Below are 21,386 nucleotides of genomic sequence, written 5' to 3'. Positions count from 1 at the left end.
AATTGTCTAGCCATCTGTAGTGTTTCATCATAAGAAACTCAAAACAGTGCTAAAAAATAACTACAAGCAGTCCAGAATCAGCTAGCTTCTTTCTCTCAAGTTAAACTAAATCTCAGCACCTGCAATCTCTACTGCCAACACCTTTATCCTCAATATCCACACTAATGATTGGAGGTAGTCCTGCATCCAATTTAAGGCTAGGTGACTCCTCCCCAATTCAGGATAACTCAGAAGAATTCTTGGGCGCTAGGCCTGCTGCTGCTCCTGCCAGAATTGGACCAAGAAAACTACTATTTAAAAAAAACAAAAAAACTGTGAAACAATCCTTTGCAAGGGAAAGCAAGTATGACAGCTCTCACCCAGTCGCGTCCAATATCCACCATTAATGCAGAAGGTTTCACACAGATAATTTAGGTCCTGTGTCCCTGGTACCAAATTCCATCTTAGTTCCATTTTACCTGAAAATCCATTCCTAGCTTGTGTGGGTTGTGTTAATGCCTTTTAGGATCCCCCTGGGCATGTTTCCCATCAGCCAATGCCCATCATCAAAGGGTTGCATAGGCACCAAAATCAGTCTCCAATTGGGTATTGGTATCCTTCTAAATAGATGCAGGCACAGTCAGTGAAAGCCTATGCAGGGTATTCCGAAAGTACCCTGCATCTATCACCTGCAGCTCCTATTACATGCTCCAGTGAAGTCAAAGACTTTGATTTTATGTTTCACCAGTGCCATTTCATTGTGCCTACATATATTGTTATTTAGCCATGTGTTATGGTATGCTATATTGTTAGCCACTCAAACTGCTTGTTTGTTTTTATGTGTTTTATATATGTTACTTTTAATAATAAATGCACATATCTCTTACCTCTGAAGTTTAATGTATAGAGACAGGAAGCTAGTATTTTTCTCATACATAATGTCTACGCCCTTGCTCCAAATCATCATTCTAAATAGTCCTATAGGTATCTTGATTGAAGTCCTTGATACTCTCTGGATGGCCCAGTTACTAATATACAACATGTTTACAAAATCTTATCTAGTTTTCTAAATAGTGATATTCATTAAAGTGAGTGGTTATGGTAAAAGAGTTTATTTATCTAAGATTTTGGGGCTGGACTTTTTTTTGGGAAAGTCACGTGAACGTGACGAAATGCGTCAAAGGGCTTCCTGACATTTGACTTTGTCCATCACTGAGTTACCCGATTGCACCTGCAGGCTGAGATCACCGCCATACATAGCGGTTAGCAGAACTCCGGTTACTACGATTAGGATGATTATGAAACTTATCATATAGAACGCCAGAACATCTGACTGTAATAGAGAGCCTCTATTTTACCTGCCCGCACTTGGCCGCGTGGAGCCCCGGGTCCTGCATATTTCCGGGGACGCCCGGATTCTGCAACCGTGGTTTGTGCGCGTCAGCTCGGATCGTGGACTGGCCTGCTAGATGCGTGTCTATGTGGGGAGAGTTCTCCAGCCATTGCGGCTACTGATATCAGACAGCTAAACCCGGACATCTGAATTCTGATCCTGCAACCGTGAGTTACAAGCCTAACACTGAGGCTGTGTGTTAAAGCGACCATTCTTTTTGTCGGGTATCCCGACAGCCTTGAGGCTATTGTGCATATCTAGCACTATAGTGATAAAGTATTGTCATTATTTCCTAGCAGCGCAAGTCCAGTGTGTGTTTTTGTTTTTTTTGGGGTGCCCTGCGCTCCGGACGTGAACTCCTTAGTGTTAGGAGTGCTAGTGACAGAGAAGCCGTGACGAGGCCTAGCAGCTTCCCATGTATTTGCAAATGCATGCAACTTAATATCCCTGAATTTCTATTACCATATAGTCTTCATATATTGTTGTAAGTATAATTCAGTGTGCTGAGGAACAATAGGGAGTTAGCCCCCCCCCTTTTGCCTTCTGGATAAAAGCATCAGAATAAAACTATTTCAGAATTAAACTATTTTCCAACCATTTCATGCATTTGATAGAAGAAGTGTTGGGGAAAATATGTGCACTTTTTCCATCACTCTGATTGTCTGATTATTTCCACCAATCAGAGCTAAAAGCAGTGTCATTATGGGAATCTCCTACTGTTCACTAGTTACTTTGCATATGAAGGAGGTGTTATTATTTTTCTATTTACTTCTGTACATGATGTCAGATGAAGACTGAAGGGCATGACCAAATCAAGAGTAAGTATTTGCCTTTGAAGTTTAATGAAAGATGATTTTTCCAGGCATAATTGCTGACATTAAAGCTGCCCCCAGGTGGAAGGTGTGAAGGGTGCGACACCAAAACTGCATCATCATGATCTCAACTCAAAGCCGTGATTTCCAGAATTGTAAAACAGGAGGCAGGGCCACCATGATGTCATTCAATGCAAATTACGTTATCAAGCCATCCAGACTACTAACTTCACTCAAGAAGTGGGCAGCAGCGTTGAGCAAAATACGGAGACTTGCCTACTCTCCCTAGAGTCCAGGAAAAAGCTTTTAAGAAATAGACACACACACCTTCTTCTACTCATGTCACCTAAATCAACAGGGCATTCAAATCCTATAGAGTGACAAGACTGGACAAACTCTGATTGATTTGAAGAATGTAAGGGGCTGATTCTGAGTAGCACAAATCCCTATTCATGGATGAACTTGGCTGGATCTGACTTTCTGTGAAATAAGGTGTTTAAGGATGGGAACCAAGCTGTGGCAAAGTGATCGCTCATAACCACCTTGACTTATGGGAGTGTCATGGGTGGTGTGTATATATACTCAATGAATATGGTGAAAGGAAGCCTGTTTCTAACAAATCTCAAGCACCTAGCAGAAGGCTGCTGCAAGTGCTGATGCTAGTGATGATGGTTGCAGAGGCCAGCGTAAATTCAAAGGGCAGTTCAGGACACTGATTGCACATGCATGAACCCCCACATTAGTTAAACGGATACTGCCATTAGCATGAAGTAGTATTTACAGCCTTCTCGGCTATCCACAACAAAAGTGCAACCACTTTACAGGTGAGTCAGAGTCAGCATCTAGATGTAAATGAAGTATGTTGATAAAATGTATTTCTTTCATAAACTATAGTTTTAACTATGTAAAGCATATGCTTGCCAAGTAACCTCCTCCCAATGCCCCTCTGAGCAGCTCAAGGAGGAGCCCAATTTACCTCTTCAACCACTCCCAAACTTCCCCCATAAAGTGTAGGCTGCACTGTCTTAGTTGACTGTGACGGAGGGGCCGCCTCAAATAATCATAGAATAAAAGCCGCAGGGGGAGGTGTGTGGGTTTTGATGGCACACCCTACCACCAAAGTGTTTACCTGACTCATGCACACCTGGACAATGAGAGGTTTTGTGGGATCCACAGCTGTTGCTTCTAGTGGCTTCCTCCCATAGACTGTGCTGATCAAAACTGAGATTACACAAAGCTGTGCAAGGCAGATGTTGATTACGCAGCCTGGGATATGTGACCAAAGATAAGCTATTCATTCATGCAGTGACTCTTACATACCTATAGCCCTACTTCCACCTACTGTAATTATCACGACTAATCCACAAAGGATTCCCGAGAACTTGATACGGATCCCACCCACTCAGAATCCTTACACACACATATAAATTATTCCATTCTTATCTTGGGCATTTTTATGGGTAGGTGTGTTTATCCAACTCCATCAATGCTAAATGTTTTGCATTGGTCATGTATATTTAGTAAACCTTACTATCAGTGTATACTGAATTATTTTTCTCATTTAAAGAGATATTTATTTTAAAAAATTTAAATATTGTCTTAAGAAGGTATACATGAGAAATTTTCTATTTCAACTTGCAGTAAAGTATGATCTCACTGTTACATATCAATAATATTTGCTTTCCTTCATACTTCTGTTCAACCTGCACTTTCCCATTGTGCAATATACAGTAATGGTAATTGCGTAGTTGTTTATTTTGTCTGTTAATGGATAACTTGAGTAACCTGTACACAGATATGAAGTGCTATATAATGATGAACTATACTCTAGACATCAGTGAGTTATTTTCAAATACATATAACTGAATCATTCTTTACACTTGAGTGAGACCATCTACCTTCAAATATGAAGTTTATTGTTGCTTTATCAGTGATAACAATGATTTTTATCTGCCTTCTCCCAGGTAAGTTACCTATTATATTACAGCATGTTATATACAACTGTTTGCTACTTTGAATTTTAGATTTATAAACCAACAACTTAATTCCCAACACAAGTTTCATTATGCATTGCAATACAATACAACCCAGAAAAAGACAGTAACATGAGAGCTGCTGACTGCACTATACTCACGATTGTGTTCTAAAAATCTTCTGTAATTTTTGAGTTTTGATTGGCAAGCAATCTAATGTTGGGCTAGTAAACTAATTGTTATTAGAAATATGATTCTTCCAATGATTATGCTAAAGATTAACTAAAGCAGAGTTTTGGCACACAACAAAATTTTAGAGTCACCTGTATTATTTATGTTTAATTACAGATACTGCAAAGACCAATGCTGCTTCTGCTGAAGGAAGAGAGGTAGAGTAAATGTATACTGCATAACTTCTTGTAGTGTAAATGTGACACTTTATTGGTATTGATATTGCTACTGTACATACAGGGCTTGTTGGGTTTCAGGAAGAGCTCATATTTCTTTGTTCCTTTTCTAGTAACACTGTAGAATTATGGTTACTATGCAAGAGCTTAAGGGGGAAGATTTTCAGAGTTTTGAAAGTGAGAGTCACCAAAATTATTTCCCAATTTGGCAGCTCATGCTAGTATCGAGTACTGACTATTAATTCAGTAGATAGAGACAAAATATTAAGGGTCATTTGCAAATATGAAATAGCATAGTACAAATGCTCTCCTGTAATGTCAGTTGCCTACTTGTGCAGAAATGCACCTCTTTAAGTTTTTATAGGCAGAAGAATAGATTTGTGGTTTAATGTGGTGGTGTCTGCACTTTTTGTTCAGAAGAATTGGATTGAACAGGGGCATTATTTACTAACTGCAGATTAGGCACTTGTGTGTAGAGAAGTCATTTAGGGTGCCATTTCCCATACTATTGGTATGTAGAGATACTTTTTCTACCTGTGAAAGGCATTGAAATCACCAGCTGGTCATACAGTACATTCACTACAAAACACTGACATGTACTATTAAATACATTCTTTACATTCCCTTCCACATGTGATAATTTAAGACATATATATGCAGTGCTTTGTGTTGCTATAGTACTCCATAGTACATAGTACTGGCACCTTTTTTTAATAACATTTTTCATTTAAGTACAGATGTATCCATATACACCTATCCTCAAATTGTACCAAATACTGTAGCCACATTTAGTGCACCACAGACTTTGCAACTTAGCCGTGACAAAACACTAATCCTAAGTGCCTAGTACATAACAAGCAAACTAAGACGCAAAATTAATGATAAAGTAGCACAATGAAGAAAAAAGTTGCAGGAAAACGTAGCAAAGTTCAGTAAAAAGTACACAAACCAGGCAAAAGACAGGTAAGATAGAGTGACCTGCGTCATGATTAGTTTTGCTTTATCTCAGACTTTATATCAAATCCTTTGTGATAAAGAAATACTATTCCTAAGTAACTGGTTCAAAAAAGAGGAATAAAACAATGAAATAAATTCAGAAAGGAGTGACCAAAGACTTGAACAAAGTATGGTAACTACACTCAGGGCCGTAACTAGGGTGGTACGACCAGTGCCTTGGCACAGGGCACCGCGGGGCAGGGGGCGCTGTTTGGGTCTATACATTTTCCTGTTTATTATCATTCTCACTTGTAGCTTCCTCTTATTTTATCCCCAGCATCTCCTGGCCTCAGCTATCTCTTCCCTGGCCCTTCCCCATGAAGCCATTTTTTAGGTGCACCTTCTTATGTCCCTATTTAAAAAATGGGGGGGCGCAAATGCTCTCTCTAACACAGGGCACCAAAACGTCTAGTTACGGCTCTGGCTACACTAAATCTTGTAGAAACGTATAACTTTAGGTGAGCACATTTTTTCTACATCCAGTGTTTTTTTTATAACGAAGAGAAAAACACTGGATGTATGAGGCTAAAGTAATCAGTTTATACAGTAGAAGAAATACTGACTATAATTTTAAGTTCTAAAGAGGTGATGCTGAGGTTGAATTAGGTAGGACTTTTAAGTGACCATTTCTACCCTGAGCCTTTTCCAGAATATCTTCATCCTATAAATATAGGCTTTGATTTAGTTTATGAAGATGTTTCTAATGAATGGGAAGAATACATGTGCCATAAAAGCTTTGGGGGCAATTGGGTTCACTGGTTTAAAAAAAGAATTGTGGAATGCATTTTTGCACTGAACCTTATAGAACATCGATTATCATTATTTTTTTAAAACAAAGTCTTCCTACTTAACTTTAATGTAATTACGTATGGATTACAAATAAAGTTGTTGTTGTTGTTGTTAAACTTTATATTATATATGAGTCAGCTTTACACATGGTTCAGATTTGAAACTGTATTTTTTTTACCTTAACATTTCTGATGGCTACAGTTAAGTATATTAGTTTTATTAAAACACAGTAGAACTGTTAGTTGCTTACACAAATTAATGTTAAAATACTGTATAAAACGCATGTTCTTATATTCTGATCCTCATCTTAAGAATCTTCTCTGAGCAATATTTATAGCACATTATTCTGTATATGGATAAGAGATGCAGCTACTTTATTATTATACATTGTTATGTAATAATGTAATGCTAGGGAGAAAAGTAAACAAATATATCTTGTTAATTAAGTCATGCCAAAAAAATTGTTAGTAACAGTTAAAATCCTTTACAGCCAAACTGTGACTTAGGTACACCAAGATGCCCACGAAATTATGATCCTGTATGTGGTAATGATCAACACACATATGACAATGAATGTATATTGTGTATGGAAACCCGGTAAGTTCAATGTTTTAAGGATATTCTGCTTACATTCAGTATTCCATTGCTCATTGTTAGTCAAAAATTGAGTAATGATGGCATGTTCTACTGTTACTTAATCCTGTTACTATTACTCACACTTGGCCAGATGAAAAAAATCCTGAAAGTATACTATAGACTAGCAAAGAATATTCCAGTATGAAAGAGTCTGGAAGCCTTCTAGAACAATGCAGGAAAGCACTAAGAATAATGATAGTCAAAATAATTTTAATAATCTCAACAAAAAAAATGTTTGTCCGAGCCCCTCCCCCTTTCCTCTACATTTGTGTATATATTGTACCCTTGAAAGCTGAGACTCCTTCGGCTTGGTATTAGCACCCCACTCATCTGCCCTTAGGTGTTTTTACTGTAATCAGCACAAGTTCCTACACTGCTGTCTACATATTAGAATGGGCACAATTATAGCTCAATCCTGGATGAATTGACATAATGTGTTAGTATTATGGATATTAGGGAGGGACCCATCTGATGGGGTTCATCTTGACGTGGTGGATGGGCAAAATCTTTGGCCAAACATGTACTAGGAACCTCATGTATACTCCATGTTAGATGTAGAGTTTATCAGGATTATTCTGACTATCATTATTCTTAGAGTTTAGTGTGTGCACTTGCATTTTTTTTCTAGCTCTGTGTACTATTCCACAATGTTTTAAAACTACATTGATAGTTCCAGTCCCAAAAAATACAGTTCTGCCCTATAGCCCTAACTTGATTATGAAAAGTTAAGATAGTGATTATTGAACATCTGAAAAGTGGCATTCCTTTTCTAACAGGTCCACAGAAGATGTAATTCTAGTAGTGCTTTATGATGTTCTTTTACTTTAGAGAATAAAAATAAGAATTCTTATGTTAGGCTTTTACATAAAAGCAAGGTGGTGTCGGCACTTGGAGATCTGCAAGTGCCAACATCCCGAGACCTAAGAGCCTGCTGGCACCTCTAATCCCCCTGTAAAGGAAGTATTAAACAAAAGACATGACACAAACATTGATTATTGTATTTCTTTATAACACATTCACCCTTACTCACACTTCGTACTCACCTGCTCCAAGGTACCGGTTGGTTATCTTCCCCATGTAGGCATTCCGGTACTTGGCAAAATAAAAAAAACAAGGTGCGTGTGCCCATGCATATTAGCACTGTATGTTACGTACAGTTACAGTACAGTACTTCCTGAATGAAGTCATGGCATTGCCCAAATCAATGGCTGAGAGTGGTGAGCCCCCTGCTCTCTCAGCCAATAAGCGCTTCCCCCATAGACTGCAATAGTGTGAATGACCAAGAGGAACCCGCCCATTCCCAATAATAAATATGCAATTTAGCAGCATGAAAACACACACAAAGAAGTTATGAACAGTTTCTTTCAGTCTGTGATTTTTAGATTATATTTGCAGTAAATTGTTTTTAGCATGTGTTACTATTGGATTCTTGTATGACTTTTATGTAATTTCACTTAATTGCATGTGATGTTTAAATTGTAATATTCCTAGCAATAATTTGTCACTGCTGCATAGTGTATGCTCCAAGCCTGTAAATGTTTGTGTAGTTGGTAATTATTGATTTGCAAGCTACTTTGGGTGCATTTGCACTAGCCTATATTAAATACAGATAAATTGCTATTTAGTTACAAAATCCAGTTGTCCTTTAATCTTAGTCATTCCAAGTAGATATACAGATAGCAGATAGCACAAGAACATGTCTAGATGATGCTTCTCATATAAAACTATTCACACATATTGTTTTCCAAATGTGTTGTTTTTCTTCTTATGAAGATTGCTTTTAGCTAGAAAAGATAACCGAAGGTTATGAGAAAATGAGCACCTGGCTTTTGTTAGATTAACCTTTCCAGGCCTACAGGCAGTACATCAATAGGAATGTTAATAAGCAGCTTAAATAAACCTTGAGGCTATCATGGTGTTGTCAATATGTATTACATCTCTGATTTGTCTTCCTGTTTGCAGAAAAAAGAACATTCACATTAAAATCACCAAAAATGGAAGATGTTGAAGAATGTGATTGTCATTGCTAAATACAAGCCAAGTTCACCTTACACTCGCTATGTAGAGCTTTGTTGTTGATTAAAATACTTACATAATTGCTGTCTTGTTTATTTCATGCTTATAAATGTATTATTTTTAGTGGGTGACACATTTACATTGCTTTTATTCAGAAAGAAATGCAGAAAGAAAACCATAGAAGGCTTAACTACTGTATGAATGGATTGTCTAATCATGGCTATTTGACTTAAAAGCTGGACATACAACTTAAGACTATCTGTCATACCAGGGCTGAAACTAGGATATCTGTCACCCGGTGCAAGGCAGCAATTTTGCGCCCCCTCCCTTCCTGTACCTTAAGTTTGTCCTTGCTCGTCCATTCAGACGGCTGGCATAAACCCCCTGGCAATGAGCATAAACCCCCCTGGCTAGTAAAGACCTCTAGCATTTGTCTCCTCTTTGGCGGCGGCCATTTTTGGATGGCCATTTTCTGAGTCTGCAGCCGCCAAGCCACCTTGAGTCAGCTTTTTTCACCCCCTATAATCTGGCACCCGGTGCACGTGCACCTCTAGCCCCCCCCTAGTTGCGGCCCTGGTCATACCATCCATCTAGTTGGGTGGTTGGAAGGAAAATCTGGTAATGTATGGGAGCGAATGACAATCAGCCATTTGCTCCCAAATGCCAGAAAACATTCAAAGCTGGTTGTTCAGACAAGTTACTTAAATTAAATGGATTTAACCAATTTGTTTGAAAGACCGTTTTTTTTTTTTTTTCCAGTGTTTGGGAGCAAATGGCTGATTGTCACTTGCTCCCATACATTACCAGATTTCCGTTCCAACCAGCCAAATAGGTGGATAGTTGGACAGATAATCTTAAGGTGTATCGCCAGCTTTACATTTATATCTGGCTGCTTTTAAATATTGCTTGATAATGCAACTGCCATTGAGACAAAATAAGATAACAGTTTAAAAAAAAGAAATGTAATTTTAATTTAATGTTGAAATAATATAATAATGATAAAAGAAATGTATATATTACTTGTTTATTACAGCAGAATCTTAACTGTGTGGCCAAGATGTTGTGAACATTGTACTATTTAGGACATTAGTACAATGTTCATAGTTTTCCATTACTGTACAGTATGTCAAATTAGGCATATTCTCTGGAAAACACATTAATTAATAAAATTGAATATTTTCAATACAAGTGAAGTTGTTGATTGGTATCTCTTTTCAAATTCATTTTACATATTTTCAGTATTATTCCCTAAAAAATTATGTTTTTAGGGCGTTTACAAAAGTCATTTTTAAAATAATTAATTCACAATAATTGTGCATAGTGTTTGCAAGATCTACAGTATATTGCAGAGTGCTCAGATAGTGTTTATTTCCTGCATATTACCATAGCTCAAAAAGAAAGAAAGCTTTTCTGAACAAGATTAGTCAGGGTTTCCCAAACTTGGTCCTCATGGCACCCTATAGGCTCATACACACTAGACGATATGCTCTATGAGCGATATTGTCAGTGTTTGAACTCCAGAGCAAACGACATAGTGCATACACACTAAATGATATTGCTAACGATATCATTGAGTGACATCATCCTGCCACATCTCTGAACAGGCAATTCCTGACGATATCGTCAGACTGACCTGCATGTTTGGACGACAGCAGACATCATTAACAACCCAAAGGAGTGCGCATTGTTGGTCGTTTAGTCCATACACACTGAACGATATGAACGATATATTGTTCAACGATATTATTATCGTTCATATTGTTTATAAATATCCGTCTAGTGTGTACGGCCAATTACAGTCCAGGTTTTAAGAATATACATGCTTGTGCACAGATGGTATAATCAAACTGACAGAGGTACTAATGAATTCACCTGTGCTTAAGCATGAATCTCCTTAAAACCTGGACTGTAGAGTGCCTTGAGGACCGAGTTTGGGAACCACTGAGATAAGGGATTAGGGGATCAGTGGACCCACAGCAGAACATTAATAAAAGGTGTTACTGTTAACTCAATAATGTTTTCCAATACCAGTTTGTACCTGGTGTAGAATATGCACATTGTGGCATTTGGGGAACATTGATGCAAATGTCAGTATAGTTTTTTTTTTTAAATCTTTTTTATTACTTTTTCAAGAAATAATAAGACAATACAGAATACAACAACATCGAGATGCGTATAACATTGACTCAATAAGTCTGGATTACAGAGTATAGTAATTCCATGCAAAGTACCACAAAATATAGTAGACATAATGTAAGCAGGGAAACAAGTCAAAAACAATATACACAATCCCATTAGTATCTAAAAAAGAAGTAACAAAAAATAAGAACATACTAAAAATAAAAATTATAATATAACATGAAATAATATAATCTAAAATATAAATAAAGTAAAATATAATAAAATAAAATAAGATAAAATAAATCAAAGAAAAACTTAATAAGACCAGAGTGCACCAAAAAGAAGATTCTAAATAGATATAGAAGTATACATTTTCAGTAATCATATCCAATGGGCTTCAAATCCTAGAACAGAAGTAAGTCTCCGTTAAGTCAGGATGCGAGTCAAAAACCAAGAGGTTGTTTCAAATACCTTCATTATATTAATTTGTGAAGAGGAAACAAGTGAATCCATAAAAGGGCCCATTTTTTATAAAATGAAGCCACGCCCTCTTCAAGAGCAGGAAACAAGGCTTGCCTATCAAAATAGAGGGTTTTTAACATTAATGATTTAACTGTGCTTAATAAGGAGGAGTAGAAGATGTCCAGTTACACAAAATAACTTTTTTGGCAATTGTAACAATAATAGTCATTAAGGGTAGAAATTACTTTTCCTTTATCCCCGATTGCCACTTAGAAAAATCAGCACATAATAAAACAGTGGGATCCATTGAGAAATGGTAGTGAAAAATAGAGTTTATATAGTTAATTACTTTTTCCCAAAACTTTTGATCTTGGGGCATTGCCAGAAGTTATGGTAAAAAGTCACAATAGGGCCCTTACATTTCAGACAATCCCCCGATTCTTCTGAAACCATATATCTTCTACGGGCTTGAGAAATGTAACCACGGTGAATGGTTTGTATATGTACCTCCTGTAGCCAGGAGCAACGAAGATATTTAAACACCGAATCAAAATGGAGCAAAAGACAGTCAGTAGATTCAATATAGAGAATATCACGTTTCCATGATGTCACAGTTTGTTTCCATGTCCGTGAAGGTGTCTTTCTCAGCAATTCTGAACATAAAAATGTTGTTTTGTATGGATGTAATACCATAAATGCTAACGAGTGAATAAAATCCGGGGTTTCCAACCTCTGTAATTGTTTTAATACTGATTTAGCATAATGGGTTGCTTGCAAATACAGAAAAAACTATCTATGTGGGATTTGATAATTGTCATGCAATGTGGTAAATGAAAGAACAACACCCCCCGGATCAAACACATCTCTGATTTTAGAAATATCCCTATCTCTCCAGAGTAGAAAAAAAGGGTTCTCAAGACCAGGAGGAAAAAGTGGGTTACCCCAAAAACAAATAAACTTAGAAGCTGTGTAAGGCTTAGACAGTTTAGAGCAAATGGATTTCCATGCCAGATATGTATCATAGAACAGAATATTGTTATATGAGTCTCTTGGGCATATGGAGCAAGGCTGCTGCAGAATAAGGGACAAATAATACTGATTCAGAAGGAGCATGGGTGTATACTTCCCTAGATAATAGCCAGTCACTAATTTATCTAAAGAAAATTGCTGTAGAAATAAATTAATGTTAGGCAAACCCAATCCGCCCTTTTCCCTGGGCAACTGCAATTTAGAGGCAGCTATTCTTGGACGCCTACCCTTCCACAAAAAATCCGTAAAAATTTTAGTACAAAGTTTTATATGTGAGAGTGAGATGGAAATGGGGAGCATTTGGATGGGATAAGAAGTTTGGGAAAACCCACAGTTTTAATCAGAGATAGGCGACCTAGCAGAGACGAAGGTAAAAGTTTCCAGGTCTCCAGCAATTTTATCATCTGGGATAATACTGGGGTGAAATTCAGGTTATAAAGAGAGGACAACACTAAAGGAATTGTTATACCAAGGTATTTAAAACTAGAGGTGGTAATACAAAAATTACCATAAGCTGGGTCTTTCAAATCCTCAGTAGTAATACCACCCAGAGGTAGCAGTTGAGACTTATGCAAATTGATCCTATAACATGCAAAATAACCAAAATTGGATAACAATGATATAATGGCAAGTATGGAATTTGTCAGGTTTGAGGCAAAAACCAACATATCATGCGCAAAGAGCGAAAGTTTAAGCTCCGTCTGACCTATAAATATACCAGTAAATTCAGCCAATGAATGGAGGGCTACAGCCAGCGGCTCTAACGCCACAGAAAATAATAGAGGTGACATGGGGCGTCCCTGGTGCGTACCCTGGCAAACCTGAAATGGAGAGGATAAATAACCATTGCTGGAAACCTAGGTGGATGGGAGGTATATAACGCCTGGAGGAGGGAGACAAAATCAGGAGGGTAACCAAATTTAAGCAATGTCGTGTAAAGGTGATCCCAAGTGACCAGGTCGAAAGCCTTCTCAGCATCCATCGAAATAATGACCTGAGGAGAAGAGACAGGAGAAAAGGCCGACACCTGAATCACCAAGATCACCTTTCTTATATTAACTGTGGAGTGTCTACCCCAAATAAATAAACCCAGTTTGATCTGGAGCAATAATAGAAGGTAGTATTAATTTTAGTCAATCTGAAATAATCTTCATAAATAATTTATAATCCACATCTAATAGTGAGATGGGGCAGTATGAGGCCGAATTTAAATATTGAGGGATATTATAATCAGATAGAATAGAATTAAAAAAGGATATTAATGGAGGACAAATATCTTTACTAAGTATTTTGAAAAACTCCCCAGAGTATCCATCTGGACCTGGAGCCTTCGATGGTTCACATTTTTTGACCGCAGCAGCCACTTCCTCAGGTGTTATGGGGGCCAACAAAGAGGTAACGGCATCTGAGGAGATAGAGGGCAAAACAATTGAATCCCCAAAAGCTGTCTTATAATTAAAGTCTATAGAAGGGGTAGAATACAGGTCAGCATAAAACATTTTTAATAAATTAGCAATGTCTTGGCCCCAGGGCCAGCGCTACCACTAGGCAAACTTAGGCATTTGCTTAAGAGTGCCAGCCCTGCAGGGCAGTAGTGTGGACCACACATAAGTGCAGTCTGCACTACCTACTAGGAAAAAACACAGAGCCGCCAGCGCCGGCAGCTGTGTGTTTGTTTCAGCAGCCGATGAGAGTCAGACAGACCCTCATCGGCTGCTGCTCCCACTGCCGGAGCCGGGATGGAGCTTTGGCTCCCGCAGTGGGTGATGGGAGAGACGTCGTCTCTCCCATCATGCAGAGTGGGCCTGCCTGGGGGACAGAGGAGTGGACGCCGGAGCGGGGATTAAGGTAAGTGGAGTTTTTTTTATTTTAATGTGTGTGATTGGCTGGGATTACTGCTGGGGGGGAGATCACTACTGGGGGCACTGCTGGGGGGGAGATTACTAATGGGGGCACTGCTGGGGGGAGATTACTACTGGGGGCACTTCTGGGTGGAGATCACTATTGGGGGCACTGCTGGGGGGGAGATCACAACTGGGGGCACTCCTGGGGAGGATCACTACTGGGGGCACTCCTTGGAGTGAGATCACTACTGGGGGCACTGCTGGGGGGAGACTACTACTGGGGGCATGATTACTATTGGGGAATTGCTGGGGTGAGGCTACTACTGTGGGCACGACTACTGCTGGGAGGAGGCTACTACTGTGGGCACTGCTGGGGGGAGGCTACTACTGGGGGCATGACTACTACTGGGGGCACTGCACAGGGGGGGACTAGTACTGGGGGCACTATATAAGGGGCACTGAACAGGGGGGGACTAGTACTGGGGGCACTATATAAGGGGCACTGCACAGGGGTGACTACTACTGGGGGTATTATATAATGGGCACTGCATAGGGGGACCACTATCTGAGGCAATGCTTTGGTGGGACTACTACTGGGGGCAATATATAAGGGGCACTGCATAGGGGGACTATTACTGGGGCCATTATATAAGGGGCACTGCATAGGGGGACCACTACTGGGAGCACTGCATAGGGGGCCACTACTGGGGGCACTGTATAAGGGCTTGGGTAGCTATCCGAGGGTGGGGGAGCGCAAGGCTGAAGAAATGCCTAGGGTGCCAAGAAACCTTGCACTAGCCCTGCTTGACCCTTATGTACCTGACTACCATCAGAATTGTGAAGTACTGAAATAGAAGAGGGAGCAGTATGACTGCATAATAGATTAGACAGAGCCTAGCCACCTTGTTTCCATGCTTATAACATTTACATTGCTTACGAAAAGTATGGCGGGAGGCAAGCTGATCTAAAACACCTTCAAAATGGGCTTTGGCTTTTTGATAATTCTCACGAGTACTAGGGGAAGGACGAGAATTAAATTCCTGAAAGGAGGACGTGAGATCTGATTGAGCCTGTACATATAATTGAGCACATTCTCTTTTATGTTTGGAGACATATGCAATAATATTACCTCTCAGGACAGATTTAGTGGTCTGCCAAAATAAGGAGGGAGAGGATTTGTGCACCTCATTATTCTGGAGATATTCCTGCCAACAGGTTTCCAGCATCTTTCTAAATTTAACTGAATTTGCCAAATAAGAAGGGAACCGCCAAGGCCTATATGAACTGCTATCAGTTTTTGGGACTAAATAAATCCATATCAAGGCATGATCTAATAAGCTGATGGTTTCAATGTGAGTCCTCAACTCTGGAGAGCAGCTTTTCTGACATTAAATTATAATCCATACATGATAAAGTGGCATGGGCTGTGGACAAGCACGTGAATTCTCTATCAGTAGGATGGGAAGTTCTCCAAACATCCACCAACTGAAATTCTGCATTCAATTGTGGGATACCAATAGCAGTGGGGCGTTTAGGGCGAGTGGGGGGAGATTGTCGATCCATAAAAGCAGAGGCCAAGATATTAAAGTCTCCTCCCACAATCAAAGAGGAATCTATAAAGGGACTAAGCTTGGCCAATATCAATTGAAAGAAAAATTTGGAGTACACATTAGGTGCATATAAGTTACATAGGGTAAACCTATCACCTGAAATAGTGACATCAGAGATAACGTATCTTCTCATGGGATCTACCAGAGAAGAATGTAATTGGGGTACTAATTGTTTTCTGACCAGTGTAACTACTCCACGTTTTTTGGACGAATAATTAGTATAGGATAGAACGGAATATCCCATAATATTTAATTTTAAAACTTCAGCCTAAGTGTGTTTCCTGCAACATTACAACATCCATTCCCAGCTTCCGTATATAGGTGAAAATCTTTTTTCTTTTTATGGGAGAATTATTTCCGCCTATGTTCCATGAGCATATTTTTCAAGGAGCCATATCAGGGCAGAACCAATATTAAGGTACACATACACAAGATATCTAAACAATATATGAAGTCAAAATGTAGTTATCGCAAAGCAAGTAAGAATCACAACATAGATAATGTCGGCATAGATAAATCCCAATATACATGCAATCAGTTGAAAATTAACATCTTGGATAAACATTGTGTCAAATAAGAAAAATAAAGACAGTCCGGTGCACTCTGGAATCAAAACAAAAACAATAAAATAAAATAAAAATAATAATTAAAAAAAACCAGAAAAATTTGAAAAAACAGTTTTGGCAACTAGTAAAATTAGGGCGAGGAACAAAGTCTACCGCTGACCTGCAGGCCAAGAAATAAACTTCCAGGCTTTCATAGCAACAGATTATTGAGGTGAGTGCACAACCAGTGTAGCACCACACCTAAAATACAACGGAGAGAGGGGCTTCAGGGAGCCGCAGCATATAATGACCATCCCATATATTTAAACAGAATAATAGAGCATTCAGCATGTAAAAAATATTCCTATGTAAAATGGGATGGGTGAGATAAATATGATAACCGAACCTATGCCACCATCAAAAAGGGTAGCAGAAACATACTTGCAATTAAGAAACAATGCAAACTAAAACAGCATGTAAAGTGCAACAGCATTTTGCTGAGATATACAATATTAGCTCCTGAAGTAGGAGAGCATTATGCTTCCAAGAAATTTGAATTAAAAAATATTATAAACTTATATCACACTCAGGGCCTGATTCAGACCCGCTTGCGAGCACTGAGCGCTCGCAAGTGGGTCGATGTTGCCCAAGTGCGCATGCGCATGACGGAGGCGGTTCCGTCGTGCGCATGCGCGAGACCCGAATAACGACGGCCAAGCCGTCGTTATTGGTCTCTCACCAAAGAGGGCGTGCTGTCGATGTTGATTGACAGCACGCCCCTTTGGTGGGCGTGCCGGGGGCGTGGCTGCCCAGACGGAGGCATTCCCATGGGAACGCTTACCGTCTGGGGCCGGCCCCACTGACATCACTAGTGATGTCAGTGGGAGTGCTTTTGGCTCTGATAGAGCCAAAAGCACTCCAGGGCTTGCGGCAGCGAGACCCTACTGCAGGGTCTAGTCGCAAGCCCAATGGTCGCGATGGTCTTGACCAGGAGGTCTTGACCAGGAGGCCGCTCCAAATAGTAAGAGGGCCAGCCCTGATTCAGAGCGTCCGGCTCTGAATCAGGGCCTCAGTCCTCTGAGACTACAGGAGAGGGAGAGGTAGGCATCAACTCAGCCTGGACTTCTTCTTGAAGATAAGCATCTGTGTCTTCCGGTGTAGAAAAGTCCACAAAAGAATCTGCAGTGAATATGCAAAGATGGGCAGTGAACAATAATGCAAAACGACGGTTGCTTTTAACCAGTCCCGCACATATCATGGAGAAAGCACGCCTTGCTCTTGTTGCTCATGTCACTTCTGCTGAGTAATCCTGCAAAAGGAACAATTTGTGTCCCTCCCAAGTTATTGAGTGATGCTTGCCACATTCAGGGTGAAGAAAGTTAAGGCAACGGAATATGGTCAACCTAGGGTGTGCATCAGTGTTAGAGCGAGGGGGGCCAAGCTGGTGTACTCTTTCCACTATCATGCCTTTGTGTGGGTCTTGCACTTGCCATAATTCCGGCATAGAGACAGTAATGAAACGTATCAGTGCATCACCTTTCACGGATTCCGGGAGACCCACAATACGTAAGTTATTTCTTCGTGAGCGGTTTTCAAGGTCGTCCACCTTATTCATAACCTGCATATGTTGCTTATATAGCAAATCATATTGCTGCTTTAAGTTAGAGATATCATGGAAAGTATCACCCAGTCTGTTCTCAGTAACTAGCACCCTGTGTTTAAGCTGGACAATGTTGGAGTTTGCCTCCTGTAAAGCTTGCCTGAAGGAGTCAGCCTGCTCTTGCATCATGGGAGCCATCGTCTCCTTAATGGCTTTAACAATGTCCGCATAAGACACCAGAAGACCTGGTTGTATATCCTCTGGAGGGGTACCAGAGGGTGAGGAAGGGGCAGAGGAGGGCACAGGAGAGTGAAGAGTCTGTGGAGAGGCAGGTAAGGGTCGCGGGAGCCACGGGAGTCGCGGCCACCCTCTTGGATTTGCACTTGTCTGCTTCAGAGCGTTGGTGCTGGCTTTTACCCGGCATTAGAGGGGAAAAATACCTCTCCATACATGGAGGAGGCAGTCCCCTTTGTAGTGGTGGCTTCGGTCCGGCTATGTGAGCTAAAAGGGCTAAAAACATAGGTGCTGCTGCGGGTATGGAGGAGCTGGCTCAGCCTGCAACCATCTCCATTGGGGGCGGAGCCGGAAGTCCAATGTCAGTATAGTTTGAAATAATGTTGGGCATTTTATTTTTTCAGCTCTTTTTGCCAGTTTAAACATAAACTAAAGCCTTAACATCATCATACCTAGGCTTACAAACTATCCCTCCCTTTGAAGTGGGACATTCATGAATTACACAGGTCCTGTGGCTGGCAGACTTCAAGCATACATTTCACCTGGTCTCAATCAGCCACAAAACCTGTGTAATTCATGTGTCCCAGTTTAAAGGGAAACTAACTTGTCTTACATAATTAAAAAAGATCATTCTTCAGTTTTAATTTATCCAAAATAACCTGCAAATTTATCAAAATCTGCTGTTTTTTTAGATTAATAGATGCATAAAACATTACGGCAGCTGCTTATTGCGCTAACAATCAATGTGAGAAAGGAGATGACACACCTAACATAATTATCAGTTTTTTAGGCCTTTATAATGTTGTGTGACTGGTGTACTGATTTTTCTGTCAGTAAAGCTGCACACTGCGTGTTTATTGGACTTGGGGGTCTATTTACTAAGCTTTGTTAGGAGATAAAGTGAACGGTGATAAGGTACCAGCCAATCAGCTCCTAACTGCCATTTTTCAAACACAGCCTGTGACATGGCAGTTAGGAGCTGATTGGCTGGTACCTTATCACCATTCACTTTATCTCGTAACAAAGCTTAGTAAATAGACCCCATAGACTTTTATTGAAAAGTTACTGACTCATGAACAGTTTACCTTTTTCAATAGGTCACTAGGTTAAAAAGTCTCCTTTTATGGGAATACACAGAAACATGTTATCAACTTACATGGTTAAGACCTTCGGTTTAATTGATTTTTAGAGCTGCCAGACAATTTGCTTTTAGCTTTGTGAGCTGATATAAACTAAGCTTATTGTTCCTACTAAGAATTTATTTCCTCTGGCACAAAACACAGAGAATTGCAGCTGCCAGAAGAGAGTGTGCACTCAATACAATAATTAGGATTAATTAGGATTAATATCAACTAAAGGGGCCCATAAATCAGCAATCAGAAAACAACGATTTAATGATTCTGTGATATTTTCCCCTGATCTAATGATTTTACAATCTACCAATCTGCACCCATACATTACAGATATTTTTCAATGATTTGCAGATAATTTTCTGGAAAGACAGATCTGCCAATCTTGAAAGGCTCATCATTTTACTAGTAAGGGTCGGCAAATCGGCTGATCGTTACCAAACACCATCAAACTACAGTCCCGATTGGTTGGTGAAACTCAACATTTTGGACATCTCGATTTACCGATTCTGATCACTTTTTGGTTGGAATCGGTGATTGGTGTAACCGATACATTGCTGATTTTTCTTCCCCAATCATCCGCAAAATGGGGAATTGCCCCAATCCAGTACAGATGTATGGGAGCCATAAGTTTAACTGGTTGTGCAAATGTGTATAAATGAAATAGTTTCAAATGGTTAATAATAAAGACAACATTTATTATCTAGGTAACATTATAAAAAATATTTAAATATAAACGATATACCTTATGTCCAATTTATGGATTCCACAGATGAAACAGCAGAAAAGATGTTTCCAGTGGTATGGTAATATAGTGAATAATATAGTGAATATCTCAATACAGTGTAAAATATCTGGAACATGTTGGTCTGTAAGGAGAGCCAGGGGCGCCGAGAGGGGCCCGAGCTTCCAGAGGTGGCTTCTGTCCAGCGCCACCCACCCCTCCCTTTCTCCCTCCCTCGCAGCAGCCGATGCAGTGGGAGATTGCTCGCGGCTGCAAAGTAGCAGCCACAGTAGTCTCCTATGCCTGAGGGGGGGCGCAATTACACTGATCGTGCCCCCCCCCCCTGGCTTTGCACCGGGCTGAGTATTTTTTGGGGGGTTTTATTGCTCAAGGGGACGTGGTCACATCTCCCGCAATTAGGACACGCCCCCTCTTTACCTTGGCCCGGGAGCACTCTCTACGCCCCTGAGGAGATCTATCATCTATAGTGGACTCGGCTGTCTTGTGAATGGAAAACTGTGTCCTTCTGATGTCCTGATTTGGTGCTAACACTGCAGGAGTCCCTTTTGAAGCCTTGTTTAAATTCCAGCATGCGGTGGATGTCAACAGTGACTTCTTCAATTGCTGTATACAGGCAGCATAACTGCTGATGGGTGTGTGGTGCAATAATACACTGGAGGCTGCTTACTGTAAGCTGCATAAAAAGTCTCACCATAAATGTAATGTTTTTCCATGTCTATTTGACACTTTCGACAGAGGCATGTTGAAGTCTTTCTGTAGGCTATTTTATAAGGAGAGGCTATCTGGTAATTAATTTGACAATTATCAGCTGGGTCACTTAATAATATATGGCTAAATACATATTTCTGCTTTAGGCCAAAGGTCTCAAACTTCTCCATTACAGTTTTAAGGATATCCGTGCTTGAGCACAGGTGACTTAATTAGTACCTCGGTCAATTTGATTTAACTATCAGGATTCAAGCATGGATATCCTTAAAACCTGGACTGTAATGGCAGAGTTTGGGAACCTCTCATTTAAGGGAAAACTCTGTGCATCAAAACACAGAAACATGTCAACTTACATGG

The 21,386-nt window shown here is 39.9% G+C and overlaps 1 protein-coding gene across 1 annotated transcript; it reads left to right on the top strand.

The window, feature by feature from the left end:
- The first annotated feature begins 4,041 nt into the window (after nucleotides 1-4,041).
- LOC148520024 (serine protease inhibitor Kazal-type 1-like) lies at nucleotides 4,042-9,614 on the top strand. The gene is made up of 4 exons (XM_088475791.1): nucleotides 4,042-4,148; nucleotides 4,506-4,546; nucleotides 6,840-6,946; nucleotides 8,948-9,614. Exons 1-4 carry the CDS (start codon nucleotides 4,091-4,093, stop codon nucleotides 8,991-8,993), a joined length of 252 nt encoding a protein of 83 aa, XP_088331917.1. The 5' UTR covers nucleotides 4,042-4,090; the 3' UTR covers nucleotides 8,994-9,614.
- The last annotated feature ends 11,772 nt before the right edge of the window (nucleotides 9,615-21,386 follow it).

Source organism: Taudactylus pleione, unplaced genomic scaffold (assembly GCF_031769625.1).
Source record: "Taudactylus pleione unplaced genomic scaffold, aTauple2 ptg000178l, whole genome shotgun sequence".
Taxonomy (NCBI): domain Eukaryota; kingdom Metazoa; phylum Chordata; class Amphibia; order Anura; family Myobatrachidae; genus Taudactylus; species Taudactylus pleione.
This window is presented reverse-complemented; position numbering and strand designations above follow the sequence as displayed.